General features: G+C 39.2%; 1 protein-coding gene across 3 annotated transcripts in view; it reads right to left on the reverse strand.

Annotated features, from left to right (window-relative positions):
- Positions 1 to 19,352, reverse strand: part of LOC140740068 (adhesion G protein-coupled receptor E5-like) — a 185,028-nt gene that overhangs the window by 7,763 nt on the left and 157,913 nt on the right. For all 3 annotated transcript variants that reach the window (XM_073068932.1, XM_073068930.1, XM_073068931.1), the window contains 3 exons: positions 15,327 to 15,393; positions 12,459 to 12,550; positions 8,761 to 8,929 (listed from right to left, as the gene is read on the reverse strand). In XM_073068932.1, the coding sequence (XP_072925033.1) occupies positions 8,761 to 8,929; positions 12,459 to 12,550; positions 15,327 to 15,393 (328 nt within the window). The remainder of the gene's footprint in view (positions 1 to 8,760; positions 8,930 to 12,458; positions 12,551 to 15,326; positions 15,394 to 19,352) is intronic.

Consider the following 19,352-nt stretch of genomic DNA (forward strand, 5'->3'; position numbering starts at 1 on the left):
GAATTGGTTGATCCTCAACTCAGAGAAATTGCCACAAAACTGTCTTTAAAATCTCAGATGCTGCCCTGATCAAAAAGCAGCTCTTTTTCATCTTTCATTTACAAGGGACATGGTACTCAGCTTGGAATGTAGGCAAGCACTGTGCTATTATAGCAACCTAACAGAAACATCTCTAACCACCTACAATCTTCTGTACAATGAAATCCATTCTTATCCCGGTCCAAGTGACCAACCTTTTTTGCTATGTAAATATAACCCAGGTCAATTAAACTCAAAGATGTATTGTTAGAATGCACTACCTGCAGAGAGATGAAAATGAGGTTTACCGATTAAAAAAAAGAATTTGAAAAAAAAGCACTATATGAGGGTGGGGCAGGCTGGACACAGCCATGGACAGGAAAGAAACTAAGCAACAATTACGAACTGAAGACGTGAAGTGTTAAGAGTGGAATTAGTAGTGAGTTTCTTTACCCTGCTAACTTGAAAACCTCTGGGTGAAACCCCTGGAGGAGAGACAATAGCGATAAAAGATCTATTGAAGCTACAGCTATAACACACAGCAGCTTTAATGAGACAATATCAGCAGAGAAGAGTGTCCAAAGTCCTTACTGTGTAGTCGGGAATTAGTTCTGCAATATCATACCAAGGCATTTGGTCAAGTTTTTGTACAAGTTTGTGAATTGACTTTCTGTGGATGATCAACTATTTCATTCAGTGAACCAAGAATGAAGACGGTGAGCCACCCAAGATGACAAACCAGCGCGGGACGAAATGTGTAATGATGCAGAGGATTTAATACGGTTGGATGTACAAGTTTATTTTCATTCGAAGAATCTAAATTTGATTTTCTGCAAGAACTGATTATTTTTGCAAAGACTTTGATGTTACTGAATGAGATTTACTTTGTTTAAAAGTGGTGATGTTGGAGAATTGTCATGAAAGGAGTTAAACTGTGTATATATAATTTTTGAATTTGAATTTAAACGTAGATATACTGCCTGGAACTGAAACTGAAGTTAACTATAATTCTTGAGAATAGGAATTATATTTGGTTTTCTAACTAATTAGGAATAGGTAAAAAGGAAAGATTAGTCTGTAAACTTTTAAGTAGGGAATAACACTAGATCTAATTAGTTAGAGAGATTAGAATATTAAAAGGATTTCACTGATTCAAATTAAAAAGGAATTTGTTGTGGTTTGATATCTAAGATTTGGGACCTAAACAGAATGCTAGAATTTTGAAATTCTTGCTCATAAATATTTTGTACATAGTTTTTTTTCTTATAACTAAAACTTATCTCCAGAAGTATGTGGTTTCTATTCACTGCCTCCTTCTAATACCTGGATTCTTCTGATGGCTAACTAGCGCCTAGTGTAATTCGATTTTCTCAAAGAGTGCGGCGACTAGTCACACATGATAAGACGGGTGCTACACAAATGTTACATAAACAACCCCATTTCCTGTACTATCCATAAAGTTATTCACTAACACTTAACCGTAGAATTTTCACCATGGGTTGAGTGTTAAATATTGCTTGCGACAGTGGGCAAATTTTCATCTTCTTTTCATGCACTGGACTCTCACTTTGTGACCCCTTTAAAGCATAGCATCACACTCCATCAGCCAAGAGTGCATTCAGGATGATGAAGTGGAACCTGTAATGATGACCAGCTGTCTCAGAGACAACAATGTCATCAATGGGCTGTTGTGAGCTGCATCAAAGGTGGCAATGAATCAGCATACAGGAAGGAGATTGAAAATTTGGCTGAGTGGTGTAATAACAAAAAACCTCTCACTCAATGTTAATAAGACCAAAAAACTGACTGTAGACCAGGAGAGGGAAACAAGAGCCAGTCTGTGAGCCAGTACTCAGAGGATCAGAGGTGGAGAGGGTCAGTAACTTTAAATTCTTGGGTGTCACTATCTCAGAGGACTTATCCTGGACGCATCATATAACTATAATTGCAAAGCATGACAGTGCTTCTACTTCCTCAGGAGTCTGCAAAGATTTGGCATGTCATCAAAAACCCTGGCAAATTTCTATCAGTGTGTGGTGGAAAGGTTGCTGACTGGCTGCATTATGGCCTGGTATGGGAACATCAATTCCTTTGAGTGGAAAATCCTACAAAAGGTAGTGGATTCAGCTAGTACATCACTGGTAAAACCCTCTCAACCACTGAGCATGTCTACATGAAATGTTGCCATGTAAAGCAGCATCTATCATCAAAGATCCTCACCACCCAGGTCATGTTCTTTTCTCGCTGCTGCCATCAGATAGAAGATAGAAGTGCCTCAGTACTGGCTCCATCAGGTTCAAGAACAGTTACTACCCCTCAGCCATCAGACTCTTGAACAAAACTGGATAAATATACTCATTCTATTTCTGGTGTTGTGAAAACTAATGCTTTCACTTTAAGGACTCTTTATCTTTTTATTGCATCCTCATTATTTATTGCGTTTTGTTTATACTTGCATTTGCACAGTTTGTTGTTCATTCATCCTGCTTACAGTTACCGTTCAATGGATTTGCTAAGTATGTCCGCAGGAAGAAGAATCTCAGATCTGTTTGTGGTGACACATATGTACTCAGATAATAAATTTTACTTTGAGGTTTGGAGCTGGGGTTGTCACCTTTATTATAAATGTTGCATTTTCCATCCATGTGTCAGATTGATACAGCACAGGTAAAGACCCTTCTGACCATCCTGTCTATGCCAATCATCATGCCTATTCATACAAATCTCACCTAGCTGCATTAATACCACTTCCCTCTATGCCATGTATCTTTCAGATGCCTCTTAAATGTGGTAACTGTCCCTAGCCCATTCACCTCTGTCTACTCTGTGTAAAGCACTTCCATCGCAGATCCCCTTTAATTCACCTCCCTATCCCTTTAAAAATTTAGATGTCCCTACCAAAGAAAAACAGTTTCTAGCTAACTGTCCTATCTAGGCTTCTCATCATTTTATATACCAGCTCAGAACCGAAACAGGCCTTTTGACCCAACTAGTCTGTGCCAAACCATTAGTCTGCCTAGTCTCATTGAGCTGTACCCAGGCCATAACCCTCCATACCCTTCCCTTCCATGTCCCTATCCACATTTCTTATAAATATTATAATCAAACTTGCATCCACCACTTGTGCTGGCAGCTTATTACACTCTCAGCACCCTCCGTTCCCCTTAAACATTTCATCTTTCACCCGTAACCCATGATTTCTAGTTGTAGTATCACCCAACCTAATTGGAAAAAGCCTTTTACCTCTTTTGCCTCCATCTATATCACTCATGATTTTATGTATTTCTCTTTCAAATCTCTCCTCAATCTTGTATTTTCAGGGGAATTAAGTGCTAACCTATGCAAACTGTCTCTCTAACTCATGACCAGGTAACATCCTTATAAATTTTCTCTGCACTCTTTCAATCTTATTTACGTCTTTCTTGTAGGTAGGCGACCAGAACTTATAGAATTTTGACATAACATCCCAAATCCTGTGTTCAATATATTGATTTATAAAGGCCAATCTTTCAGAACCTCTCTTTACAACCATCTCTACCTGGGATGCCACTTTCAAGGAATTTTGGATCTGTATCCCTCTGTTCTAGTGCACTCCTCAGAGCCCCACCACTCACCATTTAAGACCTACCCTGGCTGGTCCTCCCAAAGTGCAACATCTTACACTGGTCAGCATTAAGTTATATCTTCCATGTCTCCAGCTGGGGAGGAGCAAGGAATGATGGAACAAAAGGTTTTAGTAGACCCAGGTGACTTCTTCCAGACCATTTGTGAAACAGATTATTTTTCTTTTCTTATGTCTTTCTTTTCACTTCAAGGTGGCTGGGATCTACAGTCAGAGTCAGTAATCTACAGTTCAAACTACGATTCTCCGCTAACAGTGGGTTTTTGCACCCGGGTGCAGCCTAGCACTTCAAAATCTCCAGGAGCAGCCAGGAATTCTTGCACCTCCAGGAGGCAGCCCCGTGGCTGACCTGATTCCTCAACGATTTTGTTGACTGAAGCATCATGGGAGACTGAAGCATCAAGACAGCCAGTACTGCTGTGTGAAGAAGGTCCCCCTCTCTCTCCCTTTTGATGGAGGGTGAGAGCCTGATGGTCCCCAAGCAGTGAGGCTTAGCGAAGCAACATGGAAGATTGTAACAACAGGACAGTGAGTCATTGGTCTCCTGCTCTTGTTATTGCAGGACCCATCTCCCTCTCTCCCTTCATGGTGAGAGAAAGCCTGTCTGAGATACTGAAGTGCTGGGTTATGGACTGTAGTTTTGATGGACTCTTGAAATCTTAAAATTCAGCTACAGATTGACAAATATAACGTTGTGGCCATCTCTGAAACTTGTCTGCTACTGGAAGCTGAACATCCAAGGATATAGTGTATCAGAAAGATAGGTTAGCAGGCAGAGGGGATGGTGTGGTTCTGTGTATAAGAAATAATATTAAATCATTGGGAAGAGATGACATAGGATTGGAAGGTGTTTAGTCTCTATGGGTTGAGTTAAGAAATGGCAAGAGTAAAAGGACTCTAATGGCAGTTGTATACAGGCCTCCAAACAGCAGCCAGGATGTGTATTACAAATTACAACAGGAGATACAAAAGACGTGTCAGAAGGGCAATGTCATGATAATCGTTGGGGATTTGAACATGAAAGTGGATTGGGAAAAGACACAAGAGAGTTTGTAGAATGTCTAAGGAATGGCTTTTTAGAACAACTTGTTGTTGAGTCCACTAGGGGATCAGCTGTGCTGGATTGGGTGTTGTGCAATGATCGGGTGGTGATAAGAGAGCTTAAGGTTAAGGAACCCTCAGGTAACAGTGATCAGAATATGATCGAGTTCACATTGAAATTTGAGCTGGAAAAAATAAAATCCAATGTGTCAGTATTTCAGTGGGATAAAGGAAATTACAATGGCATGAGAGGGGAACAGGCCAAAGTTGACTGGAAAGGGTCATTTGCAGGAAGGACAGCAGAGCAGAATAGCTGGAGTTTCTGCGAAAAAATAAGGGAAGTGCAAGACAGATATATTCTAAATACGAAGAAATTTTCAAACTGTGGCTGACAAGTGAAGTCAGAGCCAAAGTAAAAGCAAAAGAGAGGGCATACAAGCAAGCCAGAGCTAGTGGGAAGACAGAAGATTAAGGAGCTTTTAAAAACTTGCAGTAGGAAACTTAAAAGGTCATTCAGAAGGAAAAGATTAAGTCTGATAGGAAGCTGGTGACTAATATCAAAGAAGATACTAAAAGCTTTTCTAAGTACATAAAGGGTAAAAGAGAGTCAATGGTAAAAGAATGATGCTGGAGATATTGTAACAAGAGGTGCAGAGATGGCAAAGGAACTGAATGCGTATTTTGCATCAGCCTTCACAGTGAAAGACATCTGCAGTATACCAGACATACAAGAGTGTCAGGGAAGTGAAGACTGTGTAATGAAAATTACGACTGAGAAGGTGCTCAGGAAGCTTAATAATCTGAGGGTGGATAAATCTCCTGGACCTGATGGAATGAACCCTTGAGTTGTAATTTTAACATTACATCCCAACTCCTATACTCAACGCTCTGATTTATAAAGGCTAGCATATCAAAAGCTTTCTTCACCACCCTATCCACATGAGATTCCACCTTCAGGAAACTATGCATCATTATTCCTAGATCACTCTGTTCTACTGAATTCCTCAATGCCCTACTATTTACCATGTATGTCCTATTTTGATTATTCCTACCAAAATGTAGCACCTCACACTTATCAGCATTAAACTCCATCTGCCATCTTTCAGCCCACTCTTCTAACTGGCCTAAATCTCTCCACAAGCTTTGAAAACCTACTTCATTATCCACAACGTCACCTATCTTTAGAATGAATATACTGACATTGGAGAGGGTTCAGAGAATATTCACGAGAATGATTCCAGGGATGAAAGGGTTACTGTATGAGGAACCTCTGGCAGCTCTTGGGCTGTATTCCATGGAGTTCAAGAGAATGAGGGGGGATCTCATAGAAACATTCCAAATGTTAAAAGGCCTAAACAGATTAGATATGGTAAAGTTATTTCCCATGGTAGGGGATTCTAGAACAAGAAGCAACGACTTCAGGATTGAAGTGCGCCCATTTAGAACAGAGATGCGGAGAAATTATTTATGTCAGAGGGTGATAAATCTGTGGAATTTGTTGCCATGAGCACCAGTGGAAGCCAAGTCATTGGGTGTATTTAAGGCAGAGGCAGAAAGGTTCTTGATTAGCCAGGGCATCAAAGGGAGTGAGGATGACTGGAAGAATTGGATCAGCCCATGATTGAATGGAAGAGCAGACTTGATGAGCTGAATGGCCGACTTCTGCTCCTATATCTTCTGGTCTTATGGACTCTATATCATTGCATGGTGGGGGGGGGGGTGTTTCAGCTGGTGCAAGTGGGAGGAAGGGGATAGGGAGGGTCAATGCTTCTGCTGCTGCTTATGTGTGGGAGTTTAGGGTGGGCTTTGGGGTTCTGATATTCCTATCATTCATTCTTTGGGGTTTCTTGTTTCGTGGATGTCTTTGAAGAGTAGAATTTCAGGTTGTATACTGTATATATTCTTTGATATTAAAATTAACCTTTTGAACCATTTGGTCCAGATCCCACTACAAGCTTTGATAAACTTCTTCACCGTCTACTACATCCCCAGTCTTTGTGTCACCCACAGATCTGCTGATCCAATCATCCACATTATCATACAGATTGTTGATATAGGTGACAAATGACAACAGACGCGGCACAGATCCCTGCAGTATGCTACAAGTCACAGAAGCCCTGGCAAAGGAATAACCAACCACAACCACACTTAGTCTTCTTCCACATAGCCAATCCTGAATCCAATTTACTACCTCATTTTGAAGGCCAAGTGGCTGAACTTTCTTGATCAAACTCCCATGTGGAACCTTGTAAAATTAACTTTCCTGGTAGCTTCCTCAGGAAATATACAAGATTGGTTAGACATGACTTACCAAGCACAAAGGCATGTTAACTGTCCCTAATCAGGCCTGCCTAACCAAATGTTTACTTATCCTGTCCCTTAGAATACCCTCAGTAACTTTTCTACTATGGATGTCAGGCTCACTGGCCTACAATTTTCAGGTATATTCTTAGAGCCTTTCTTAAACAGCGGAACACCATTATCTATCCTCCAATCCTCTGGTAAATTATCAATAGCTGAGGATGTTTTAAAAATATCTGCTAGCACCCCTGTAATTTCTGTAGGACCCAAGGGAACATACTGTCTGGTGCAGATTATTTATCCACCCTAATTTGCCTTAGACAGCAAACACCTCCTCTTCTGTAATCTGTATAGGGTCCATGAACTCACTGCTGCATTGCCTCACATCTATAGACTCCATCTCCCAAGTAAATACAGATCATATAATTCATTTAAGATCTTCCCCACCCCTTTCAGCAACATGCATAGATTACCACTCATGTTCCGGAGGACTAATTTTGTCCCTTGTTTATCTATTTGCTCTTAATACATCAATAGAAATCCACAGGATTCTTTTTCATCTTGTCTGCTAGAGTAATCACATATCTTCTTTAAGACCTCCTGATTTCTGCCTTAAGTGTTTCCTTGTATTTCTTATATTCGTCAAGTACCTCATTTGTTTCTGCCTGTCTATACCTGCTATGCAACTCCTTCTTTATCTTAAACTGGGCCTCAATATTTCTTGAAAACCAAGATTCGCTATACCTGTTATCCTTGTCTTTTATTCTGACAAGAACATTTAAACTCTGTACTTTGTAGGCTTCCTACTTACCAAGTATACCTTTGCCAGATAACAATTTGACCCAAACAACACTTGCCAGATCTTTTCTGATACCATAAAAATTGGCTTTTCTCCGATTTAGAGTCCCAACTGAGGACCAGACCAATCCTTTAATATAATGACCTTGAAACTAATTGCTTTATAATCACGAGATGCAAAGTGTTGCCTTACACACACTTCTGTCATATGCCCTGCCTCATTTGTTGATAGGAGATCTAGTATTGCACTCTCTCTCATTTGGAATTTGATGTACTAATTAAGGAAACTTCATTGAACACATTTGACAGACTGTTTCCTTTTAGTCCTTTTACAGTATGGGAGTCCCAGTCAATATGTGGAAATTTAAAATCTGCTGCTATCACAAATTATGCTTCTTGTAACAGTCTACGATCTCCCTGCAAATTTGTTCCTCTAAATTCCATAACATGTTGCGTGGTCTATAATATAGTCCCATTAAAGTCGTTACACCTTTCTTATTCCTCAGTTCTACCCATAAAGCCTCTCTAGATGAACTCTCCAGTCTGTCCTGACTAAGCACTGGATGTGAAATTTTCCCTGATTAGTAATGCCCCTTTAGTTCCTCCCACTTAAACACATCTAAAACAACAGAATCCTGGAACTTTGTACTGCCAGTCCTACCCCTCACTAATGGCTATGGTAGCACAAGGCCACTTGCTGATTCATGCCCCAAGCTCATTGCATTGAAATATATGCAGCTCAGAACATTAGTCCCATCATATCTGTTTGACTTTGTATGTAGGCTTATCAACATCTTTCTCCACAATGGGTCTTCTATCTGTTCTGTCACTATGGCTCCCATTTCCAGAGGCAGTGTACATTAGCGTAATAGAGCAAAGATTGTAGTCCCGGCTGGAACCTCAGCTCCCAGGCAGCTCTGAGACTTGGCAGAGTCACCGGTTTAACTTAAATACACTGACATATTTTCAATGAACCTTACCTGTTTGTTTAAGAGACAGTGCAGGATGAGAATGAAAAACCCTTGGAAACTGTTAATTACAGTGAAGATGTAAGCCATGACGACAGTCTCTTCATTGAAATGTAACATGCCAAAGATCCATGTACCACCCAAAAGTATAAGCTGGCCAATTGCTGTACACATGAATGATCTGCAAAAAGAAAATTTTCATTAAGATATTGAATATCGCAGACACAATTTCTCCTCTCTAGGTGCGAAATACTATTGAGGTTCAGATCAGTAGCCTCCCACTGACTTAATGCCTTCAACATAAACCCTGGCTTGTCATTCCTTGTGACTATCCATCTTTGGATGAACCAAGCTTCTCTCTGCCCTTTCTGGGTGGAATGGAGAGCTTCTATATTTCAAATCAGAGCAGGCCAGTTCCCCTTTATGCTTTCATCTCTTTTTATCTCTTAGCTAACTATGGTGAATCAAGTTATTTGTCCACTACTCTGTTGAACTCTGTAAGTGTTCTGCCTCTAGAGGCACTGCTCATTTTGTATGCAATTTGTTTTGTTCAGACATTACTTCCCATTCATTTTGTTTATTTGCATCATTCCCAGTGCATGTTAATTTGGAATTCGACTTGAACCACACATCCATTTCCATCCATCCACTCTTTATTTGCTTTGATATAGCAATATCTCTTCACAAAGTTTGCACATTTAAAATCCCTGATTTTACCTTCCAGCTCAGGTAATATTTTAAGAAGGTGCTTAACTCCCTGCCTAGCTTTGTATGCAACAAAGGTCAGTGAGGTCAGTAGGGTAGAGTCAGCTGTATCCCACATCCTACATTATAGCAGTAACAATGCTTCAAAAGTTCCTCTAGAATCTAATTTCACTAAGCATTAAATCACAGCTAACTAAGATAACCCCGGAACAACTTTTTTGCTGCAACATGGTAGATGGCATTGTGAACAACATTATTTATGTTATAATGAAAAACTACTCACTGACTAGAGCGTTGATGACATCAAACTTTTCAAGTGGGCAGTTCAGAATATATAACATAATAATATGGTGACAGATGATTGACAGCCAGTCAGATGTGAATGACCAATTTAGTCAATTAGTTCTTTGGGACCTCTTGCATAAATTTAATTTAGGGTATTCCATTTTGTCTATGTTACAATGGTGCCAGATACCTTCCTTCGCTAATGCACTGTATTCTTCATGTCTGCTTCATTCATATCCTTTCCTGTTTCCTATGATTGCTGCCCTGAACCATTTAGTGGACTTCAGCCCTAGGTAGGGTACATTCATCAATCGTTCCTCTTATCCTGATCTCAATGTCCTGGCTTAGACTTTCAATGTGTCTCTCCCCAACCCCACCAACCACCCTGTGCCAAATGCTGTTTTAAAAACAGCTCTTTAAAAAATGCTCCTCAGACAGGATGAAGAGGTCAATACTCCCCAATGCCATTAGGCTTTACAATTCTACCGCCAGGACTTAAGAACTTTTTAAAAGCTATTATTAATGCTTTTTGAGATAGTGATTTAGATGCATATCATATTTTTTACTGAGTTAAGTATTGTATGTAATTAGTTTTGCTACAACAAGTGTATGGGACATTGGAAAAAAAGTTGAATTTCCCCATGGGGATGAATAAAGTATCTATCTATCTATCTATCTATCTTTGTCTCATTGTAGATGCCCATGAACCTTTCACTAAGTCTCTCAGGAGTCATGGACACAACGCATTACTGTCTGTCCCAAACACAAACAAATACATCTTCAACATAGCCTTTCAGGCTTTATGTGAATGCTGAGGTTAGCTTTCATGTGTGTAAAATGTCAGCTGCTTGCTATTTAATGAATAGATATGTATGGTGAAATTTACTTCCTTGTTATAAATTAGAAGAAAATTAATCCACATTTCTGTGTCTCTCTTTCTTTCTTTGCTGAGTTCCTCCAGAATTTGGTATGCATTCCTTTATTTATGTTTTGCTGGTTTCGGGGCTGCATTTTTAAACCATAAGACCATAAGATATAGGAGCAACATTGGGCTATTTGGCCCATCGAGTCTGCTTGGTCATTTCATCATGGCTCATCCATTTTCCCCTCAGCCCTAGTCTCCTGACTTCTCCCTGTATCCCTTCATGCTCTAACCAATCAAGAATCTATCAATCTTTGCCTTAAGTATACATAAAGGCTTGGCCTCCACATCTGCTTATTTTTTTTAAAAAATCGCAGTTATTCTTGCTTGAAATCCATAAAAGAATAAGTCATAGGAGCAGAATTAAGTAATTTGGACCATCAAGTCTGCTCCACCAATTGATCATGGCTGATTTACTTTCCCTCTCAATCCCATTCTTCTCTTCTCCTTGTAACTTCTGACATCCTTATTAATCAAGAACTTATCAATCTTTGCTTTAAATATACCCAAAGACTTCACCTCCACAGGCATCTGTGGCAATGAATTCCACAGATTCACTTCCTTCTGGCTAAAGAAATTCTTCCTCATCTCTGTTCTAAAGGGATGTCCTTGTCATTCTGAGGCTATGTCTTGTGGTCCTTGACTTTCACACTATTGCAAGCATGCCCTCCATGTCAACACTATCTTCGCTAGTCAATTTTGGATAGATTTCAATGAGATCCCCTCCCCCTTATTCTTCTGACCTCCAGCAAGTACAAGTCAGGTCATATTCAGTTATTGTCATTCAACTGTACACATCTATACTGACAAATGAAACAACGTTCATCTGGACCAAGATGTACAACACAAACTTATAATTCATACACGTAATACATAAAGCGATATTATCACAAACAAATTAACAAATAATAAGGTGTGTATATATGATACAACTTAAAAAGTAAACAGTATAATGCTACTGATGCTTCATACATGATGAGATCTGGTTGGTGGCAGAGAATTCAATAGCCTTATGGCCTGGTGGAAGAAGTTGTTTCCGTTCTAGCAGTTCTTCCCCCAATGCTACAGAACCTTCTGCCTGATGTTAGGGATCTAAGAGTTTGTTGGATGGATGGGAGGGATTATTAACAATACTAATACCCTGTTAAGTATCTTTAATGGGTGGGAGAGAAACCTTGATGATCCTCTGACCAGTTTTCAGAACCCTTTGTGCGGACTTGCAGTCAGATGCCTTGCAATTCCCATACCAGGCGCTGATGCAACTGGTCACGGCACATTCTATGGTACTCCTGTACAGGACCAGAGCCATCAAACGCATCTCATATATTAACCCTTTCATTCCTGGGCTCATTCTTCTAAACTTCCCCTGGACTCCCTCCAATACCAACACTTCCTTCCTTAGATAAGGCGCCAAAAACACCTCATAATGCCCCAAATGTGATTTGACCACTGTCAGAGTCTCAGAATTATAGCCTTGCTTTAATAGTAACACCCTCTTTAAATAAGTGCTAACATTGCATTTGTCTTCTTAACACCAACTCAAACTGCAATTTAACCTTCAGGGAATCCTACACCTCTAATTTCCGAATTTGCTTCCCATTTTAAAAACAGTCTAAGAATTTATTCCTTCTAACAAAGTGCATGACCATAAGCTTCCCTGCATTGTATTTCATCTGCCACTTCTTTGCCCATTCTCCCAATCTGTCCAAGTCAGTGAAATCCAATTAATTCAGTGACAATGGCTTGTGAACAAGTAAAGTTCAAGTAAGTTCAATTAACAAGTAAAGTTGTTAATTACCTCATTTTCTTATAGTATGGAACGTCCAAGTTGAGCATTGAAAATTTATCAGCCAATTTCCATATGGTAATAATGAAGAAAATTGAATTCAACTACAAATCGAAAAATGAAAATTAGTTTTCAACATTAAACATTGCTGCCTGTTTACTAGTTAAATAAACATATCAATTGCATTTCCTCAACATCAAGAATATCTGCAGAATTCTACATCATGCAAAATGCACTCAGTGGCAACTTCATTATGTCTTGTACATAATAAAGTGGCCACTGAGTGTAACTACATGTAATTGGATGGATATTGTAAATCAAAAAATCAACAGCTAATTAAAGTATAGCAGGATGCCACAAACAGCCATAATTTTGTTTTAAATCTACTGAAAAGTCACACTTTTGTTTTCAGGTGAAGTGCTAAACAGGTACAGCTTGTGATATTAATAAAAGCATGCAGACATGGCCAAGAGGTTCAACTGCTGTCCAAACATCAGAATGCAGAAGAAATGTGATCCACGTGACTATCATTAACTTGATTCAGTCCTGAATTTGTATCCTCCAAGTGCTCTGGTTTCATCCCACAGCCAAAGATGTTCTGATTAGGGAGGGGGAGGGTATATTTGCCACTGTAAATTATCCCTAGTATGTGGGTGACTGGTCATAACTGGAGAGAATTGATGGGAATGAAGGGAGAATTAAAATGGAATTTTGTAGTGTTAATGTTAATTAGGTGGTTGATGGGGGAATGGACTCAAAGGGCTAAAGGTTCTGCTTCTATACTGTAAGAATCTTTCTCTCTATGAATCTAAGTAACTTAGAACTGGGGAACCCCACCACTATTCAACATCTTTTTATTTTCCCTGTCTAACTGCCAGTTTGCTGACAAACTTAGTGTCTAATCTCCATTTCGGATATGGTCATCTCTCCACCACCACTTGCTGAACTTCAAATACTTCTCTCAGTCCTTGGATGCTGCCTCATTTGTTAAGTCCTTCCATCCTTCCCTGTGTTTCTTGTGGTTATAGAGTTAGATTTTATTTGGGTGGGAGCAGGAAAATATAGGATTGGGGCATTTCTGGAAAAGATTACCAGTGGCACAAGGGTCTTCTGTTCTCAGTGTCTGTTCATCCCCCACTGGAGAGGAGGGTCTTGTGCCTGGATGAAGGAGACCAAAAGTGCATAATGCTAAGGAAACAAATCACACACAGCGAAAGGAGGCTTTTTGCAGTCAACAGTAGTATAGTGGTTTGCATGAAATTTTTCAGCTCAGGATGTCTGAGTTTGGTGTTCAATACCGACATCATCTATAAGGAGTCTGAACATCATCTCCATGGAATTTGAGGGCTTCTTCTGGATGCCCTGATTTTGTCCTGCAGTCTGAAGATGTACTGGTTAATAGGCTAATTGGTCATTGTAAATTACCCCATGATTAGACTGGTGTTTAGTTGTGCTTGCTAAGTGTTTTCAAAGGGCCAGAAGGGCCTATTTCATGCAGTTGCTAAATAAGTAAAAGAGGAGACCATGTTTGTAAAAGGAGCAGGGTAGAGAATGACAGGCTACAGCACATAAGAAGAGTTTCTGTCTTCCCAGAATGGAAGGAGCCTTAAGGGAAAGAAGCTCCAAGGAGTGGAATAACTCTGATGGACTTCATTAAGGATTACCAACTTCATATTGTAGTTGCAATGATGGTAAAGATTTACAACAGATTTAAGTCAGTAAAGATAGGCATCGACACCTGCACCACAATTGTTCTAAACACTGTTGTTCCACAAAGTTGTCTCTTCTACTCCCTTTACACTCAAGATTGTATGGCCAGATTCTGCTCTAACTTATCTACAAGTTTGTGGATGATATCAATGTGGTTGTCTGATTCTCAATTAATGAGTTGGGGTACAGGAGAAGATAGAACTTTGTAACATGGTGTCATGACAATGTTTCCCTCAATGTCAGAAAAATGAAAAAGCTGGTCATTGGCCACAAAGCAGATGATGCACATGCTCTTGCTTACACCAATTGCACTGATGTTGAGAGCTTCATTGTTCCAGGAGTGATCATCACTTGTCCTTGTTCAACAACATAAACAACATGACCAAGAAAGCTCACCCATGCCTCTACATCCTAATAAGGCTAAAGAAATTCGGCATGACCCATTGACCCTTACCAATACACCCACAGAAAGCATCCTGTCGTTGCATAACAGATTGGTATGACAATTGTTCTGCATGTGACTGCAAGAGAATGCTAAGAGCTATGGACATCATGGAAGCTAGACTCTTCTTTCATATAACCATATAACAATTATAGCACGGAAACAGGCCATCTCGGCCCTTCTAGTTCGTGCCAAACCTAGTCCCATGACTTGCACTCAGCCCATTTCCTTCCATTCCTTTCCTGTCCATATACCTATCCAATTTTTTTTTTAATGCAATTCCTTTGTGGAATCTGTCTTAACCTCACTGCCTCAATAAAGCAGCCAGACCCCACCCACCCCAGTGATTCACTATTCCTTCCTTTCCCATTGGGCAGAAGATACAAAAGCCTGCAGGTCTGTACCACCAGGCTCAAGGACAGCTTCTCCCCTTCTGTAATAAGATTGTTAAATGGTTCCATTGTACAATAAGATAGGTTTTTGATCTTACAATCTACCTTGTAATGATCTTGATACTCATTGTTTACCTGCTGTGCACTTTCTCTGTAACTGGTATACTTTATTCCAAATTGTCATTGTTTTTAACCTTGTACTACCTCAATACACTGTTGTTTCATGATCTGATCCATTTGAACAATATGGAAGACAAACCTTTCACCGCATCTCAGTACATATGACAAGAACAGACCAATTCCAATCTTATTTCACAGTGCCAGTTTTGAACTTACTCCGATAATAGCACAGACTGGTCCAATAAAAGCAAAGATGAATCCAGATTTGAGGTTCAACCAGCAACTTGAAGAAGAGAGAAAAAAATTAAAATGACTAGATAAAGTGGAATTCATTGAAGTACTTAATTGCACTACAAAGTTTGTGGTTGATTGCTCCAGACAACGGTACAAGCTGCAGAAGGATTTCACTGTCCTTAACTTTCCTGGAGTATTTTCTTACCTTTTCCTCATTGAAATCCTGATTGAAACATTCTCTTGCATAATGTTATATTGTATACCTTGTGTAGTGAGTTTTAACGAAAACATCACACATTACCTTTCAAGCATACACTTCTCGAAGTTTCACCCATGTACTTCGTATGTTGTGTACGCAAGTGCGCATATATACACACATTCAGAGGTCTCTTGATGTATGCTGTAAAATCATGTGATATGCTGAACACATTTTGACACCACATGCAAAAATAAATCTGCGTGTTGTGGACCAATGAGCTGGTGGGATACTCACACTATTAACTGCAATATTAACTATTGACCTTAACTTGGCCTTGTAGCTTAATGCACACATTTTTTGGAAAATTGCACATCATTTGAATGGTATCTTTGCGACACACCATACCCACTGTCACTAATAAAGTCTTTTTTGTATCCAAAGAACCCTTTTCCTTGACCACATTGCACATTTAGACAGAGGTGTAACATAAAGATTCTTACTCCTTATGTATGTGATGGATGCAAGTCAATTCAATTCAACTCACACGTCACAACCAATAGTTTGTTTGGCCCTGCTGGATATCAAGTTCAATTTCAGGTTGATTGTGTTCTGATTGTACATATACAAAATCAAATGAAACAACATTCCTCCAGACTACTGATGGATATTTTGACCTGATACATTGAAAATAGGTAAGGTGGGTTTGCGGTGACGTCATCGTCGAGAATGGCAGCTTAAGTCACTAGCTCCTCCGGAAAAACGTGTATTAAGCCCCGTTAACCCATCAAATATAGTATTTTTCAAAAAATATTTGAACTGAAAAGAGGGGCAAGAATGGGGAAAAAGAGTGGAAATAAAAAAAGCGACACTGCAGAGTCTGCAGCCGAGAAGAGTGCAGCGAGCGGCTCTCCTACCCGACTAGTGAGGCGGATGCTGGGCCTCGTTCAGGCGAAGTGGCGAATATGATCGAAAATTCTGAAAGAGACAAGGGAGTTCCAGAAAGATATAAAGCAGCAGCTACATGATATTAAGTCAGAGCTCACCAATGTCAATCAAAAAATAGCAGTGGCAGAGACTCGAATTGAGAAGGTGGAAGATTGCATTCAAAACGTGGAACGGATACTGAGTAAGACAATAAAAATATTAAATCACCAAGAAGGTAAACTGCTTGACTTGGAGGGAAGATCATGGCAGAAAAATATCAGAATATACAATGTTCCCAAAGGAGCGGAGGGCTTGTCTATGATAGAGTTTGTCGGAAAGTTGCTGTGGGACGCGATGGAGCTTCCCTCGACTCTGGAGCTGGAAATCGAGAGAACGCATCGTGCGCTAGTCCCGAAACCTACCCAAGATAAGCCACACTCAATAGTAATTAAATTCCTTCGGTACAGTACCAAGGCGAAGATTCTACAAAGGGCCTGGGGTAAGAAGAGGGTATTTTTAGGCAATAAATTAATATATTTTGACCAAGATTTACCCCCCCCCCTGCAGTCCTGCAGAAACGTAAAGAATACTCTGAAGTAAAGCGTGTACTAAAGCAAAAAAAGATTAGATTTCAAACTCCGTACCCTGCTAAACTTCGAGTGTTTTATGGAGACAGGACGCAGTTGTACCAGACAGTGGAAGAGGCAACTACAGACATGAAGGCCAAAGGGTTGCCCGTCAGTGTGATCAAACCGAGGGAAAGCCTGGCAGAGGAATTATCCCGCTCCGCTTGGGAAATAGTGCGAGAATCGAGAAGGCAGGGGATGGGAGGAGGCCGAGAGAAGTATATCAGGAAGAAACTGGGAGTTTCCCAAAGACAGTCCTCACCCTTTCCAGAAGATCCATAAGGTTTGGCTGACTTTAAAAATGTTGAGAAGCTAAACGGAAGCAAAAGTAGAAGTCTATATATATCTCGAGAAATACTATAATGTGGATTTTATATTATTTAGTTGTTATTCTTTATTTGCTCACTTATTCCTTTGTCCCCACCAAAATGAGAATATATATATATATGTGTGCATATATGTGTATGTATGTAATATATATATGTGTGTGTGTGTGTGCATATATATATATATAGGAGGAGTACACAGGGAAATCTTTTCTGTGTAATGGATTTGTTCACTGACTTTTATGAATACTGCAATGGAGGCCCTCAACTCACAAGGAGGAGGGGTTATTCCCCCACAGCTAGACATTTCCTCTAGCTCAATGCAGGGTCATCTACTAGAGACCTCAGCCTTGGAATCACACATTCGTTGCTATGTTTGTTATCATTTGCATTTCTTGGTTCTTTTTTGTTCAGGGAGTAGATCGATTAAGTTGTATTCTGCTAATTTCAATGATACATTGACAGATAAATACAGATGGATAAGGACAAAGTAAAATTCATTTCTTTTAATGTCAATGGGCTATTAAATCCAATCAAATGTAAGAGAATTTTATCCAAAATGGAAAAAAGAACAAACCCATGTAGTATATTTACAGGAAACTCATTTAAGTGATAATCAGCATAGAAACCTAAAGAGAATGGGCTTCACTAATTTGTTTTTCTCCTCATATAAATCAGGACATAGGAGAGGAGTTGCTATTCTTATCTCAAGTAAGCTAATTTTAGAAAAAGTATTCGAAATGGGAGATAAAGAGGGCAGATATATTCTGGTAAGGGGAAATATAGACGGAAATTCAGTTACTCTATTGAATATATACGCACCCCCGGGAAGTGATATTGGTTATTTTCAGAAAATTACTGATATCATGGTAGCAGAAACAGAAGGTCTCCTGATATGTGGGGGAGACTTAAATTTACAATTACAACCAAACTTAGACTCTTCCAATAGAAAAACCTATGAAACAAAATCCTTACATAAGAAAGTTAATACACTTTTTGAGGATGTTGGTTTAATTGATATATGGAGGGACCTTTTCCCCGACAGAAGGGATTACACTCATTATTCTGCTCCCCATTCTGTGTATACAAGAATAGACTATTTCATAACATTTGAAAAAGACAAAATAAACACCTGTGGAATTGGGACAATAGATGTAAGTGACCATGCACCTATATATTTATCTGTTGATTTTGACCTACAACCAAAGAATACTATTTGGAAAATAAATTCAAGTCTACTCAATGATCTGTACTTTAAGGAACAAATTTAAAAAGAAATTGGTCTCTACTTAGAATGTAATGATAATGGGGAGGTTTCTCCTCCCATTTTATGGGATACTCTGAAAGCTGTCTTAAGAGGGAAAATTATAGCGATATCTTCATATAAGAAAAAAATAAGGAATAAAACATTAGAGGAATTACAAAATAGGCTGAAGGAACTAGAGAAAAACACAAATTGAATTTGGCACAGGATACATTAGGGGAAATTAAAAGAATTAGGAATGAAATTAATAGTTTGGCTATGCAAGAAATCAGGAAAAAATTAATGTTTCTGAAACAGAGACATTATGAAAGTAAATCCAAATCTATTGAAATACTGGCGTGGAAACTGAAAAAAAAAGATAGCAGAAAATACAATTCATACAATTAGGGACCCAAGAACAAAAATGATTAAAAAAATAAGCTAAGTGAAATTCAAGAAGCTTTTGAAGTGTTCTACGAAACTCTATATTCCAAAGTTCCAGGCGGAAGCATAACCCAAATTGACACCTTCTTGAATTCTCTAGGGTTACCCACTTTAAGTGAAGAACAAAATAGAACGATGACTGCTGACATAACTGAAGTTGAATTAAAAGCTGCAATTAGTAGGCTTAAAATAAGCAAGTCATCAGGATCAGATGGGTATAAGGCAAAGTGGTACAAAGAATTTAAA

Source organism: Hemitrygon akajei, chromosome 16 (assembly GCF_048418815.1).
Source record: "Hemitrygon akajei chromosome 16, sHemAka1.3, whole genome shotgun sequence".
Lineage (NCBI taxonomy): Eukaryota > Metazoa > Chordata > Chondrichthyes > Myliobatiformes > Dasyatidae > Hemitrygon > Hemitrygon akajei.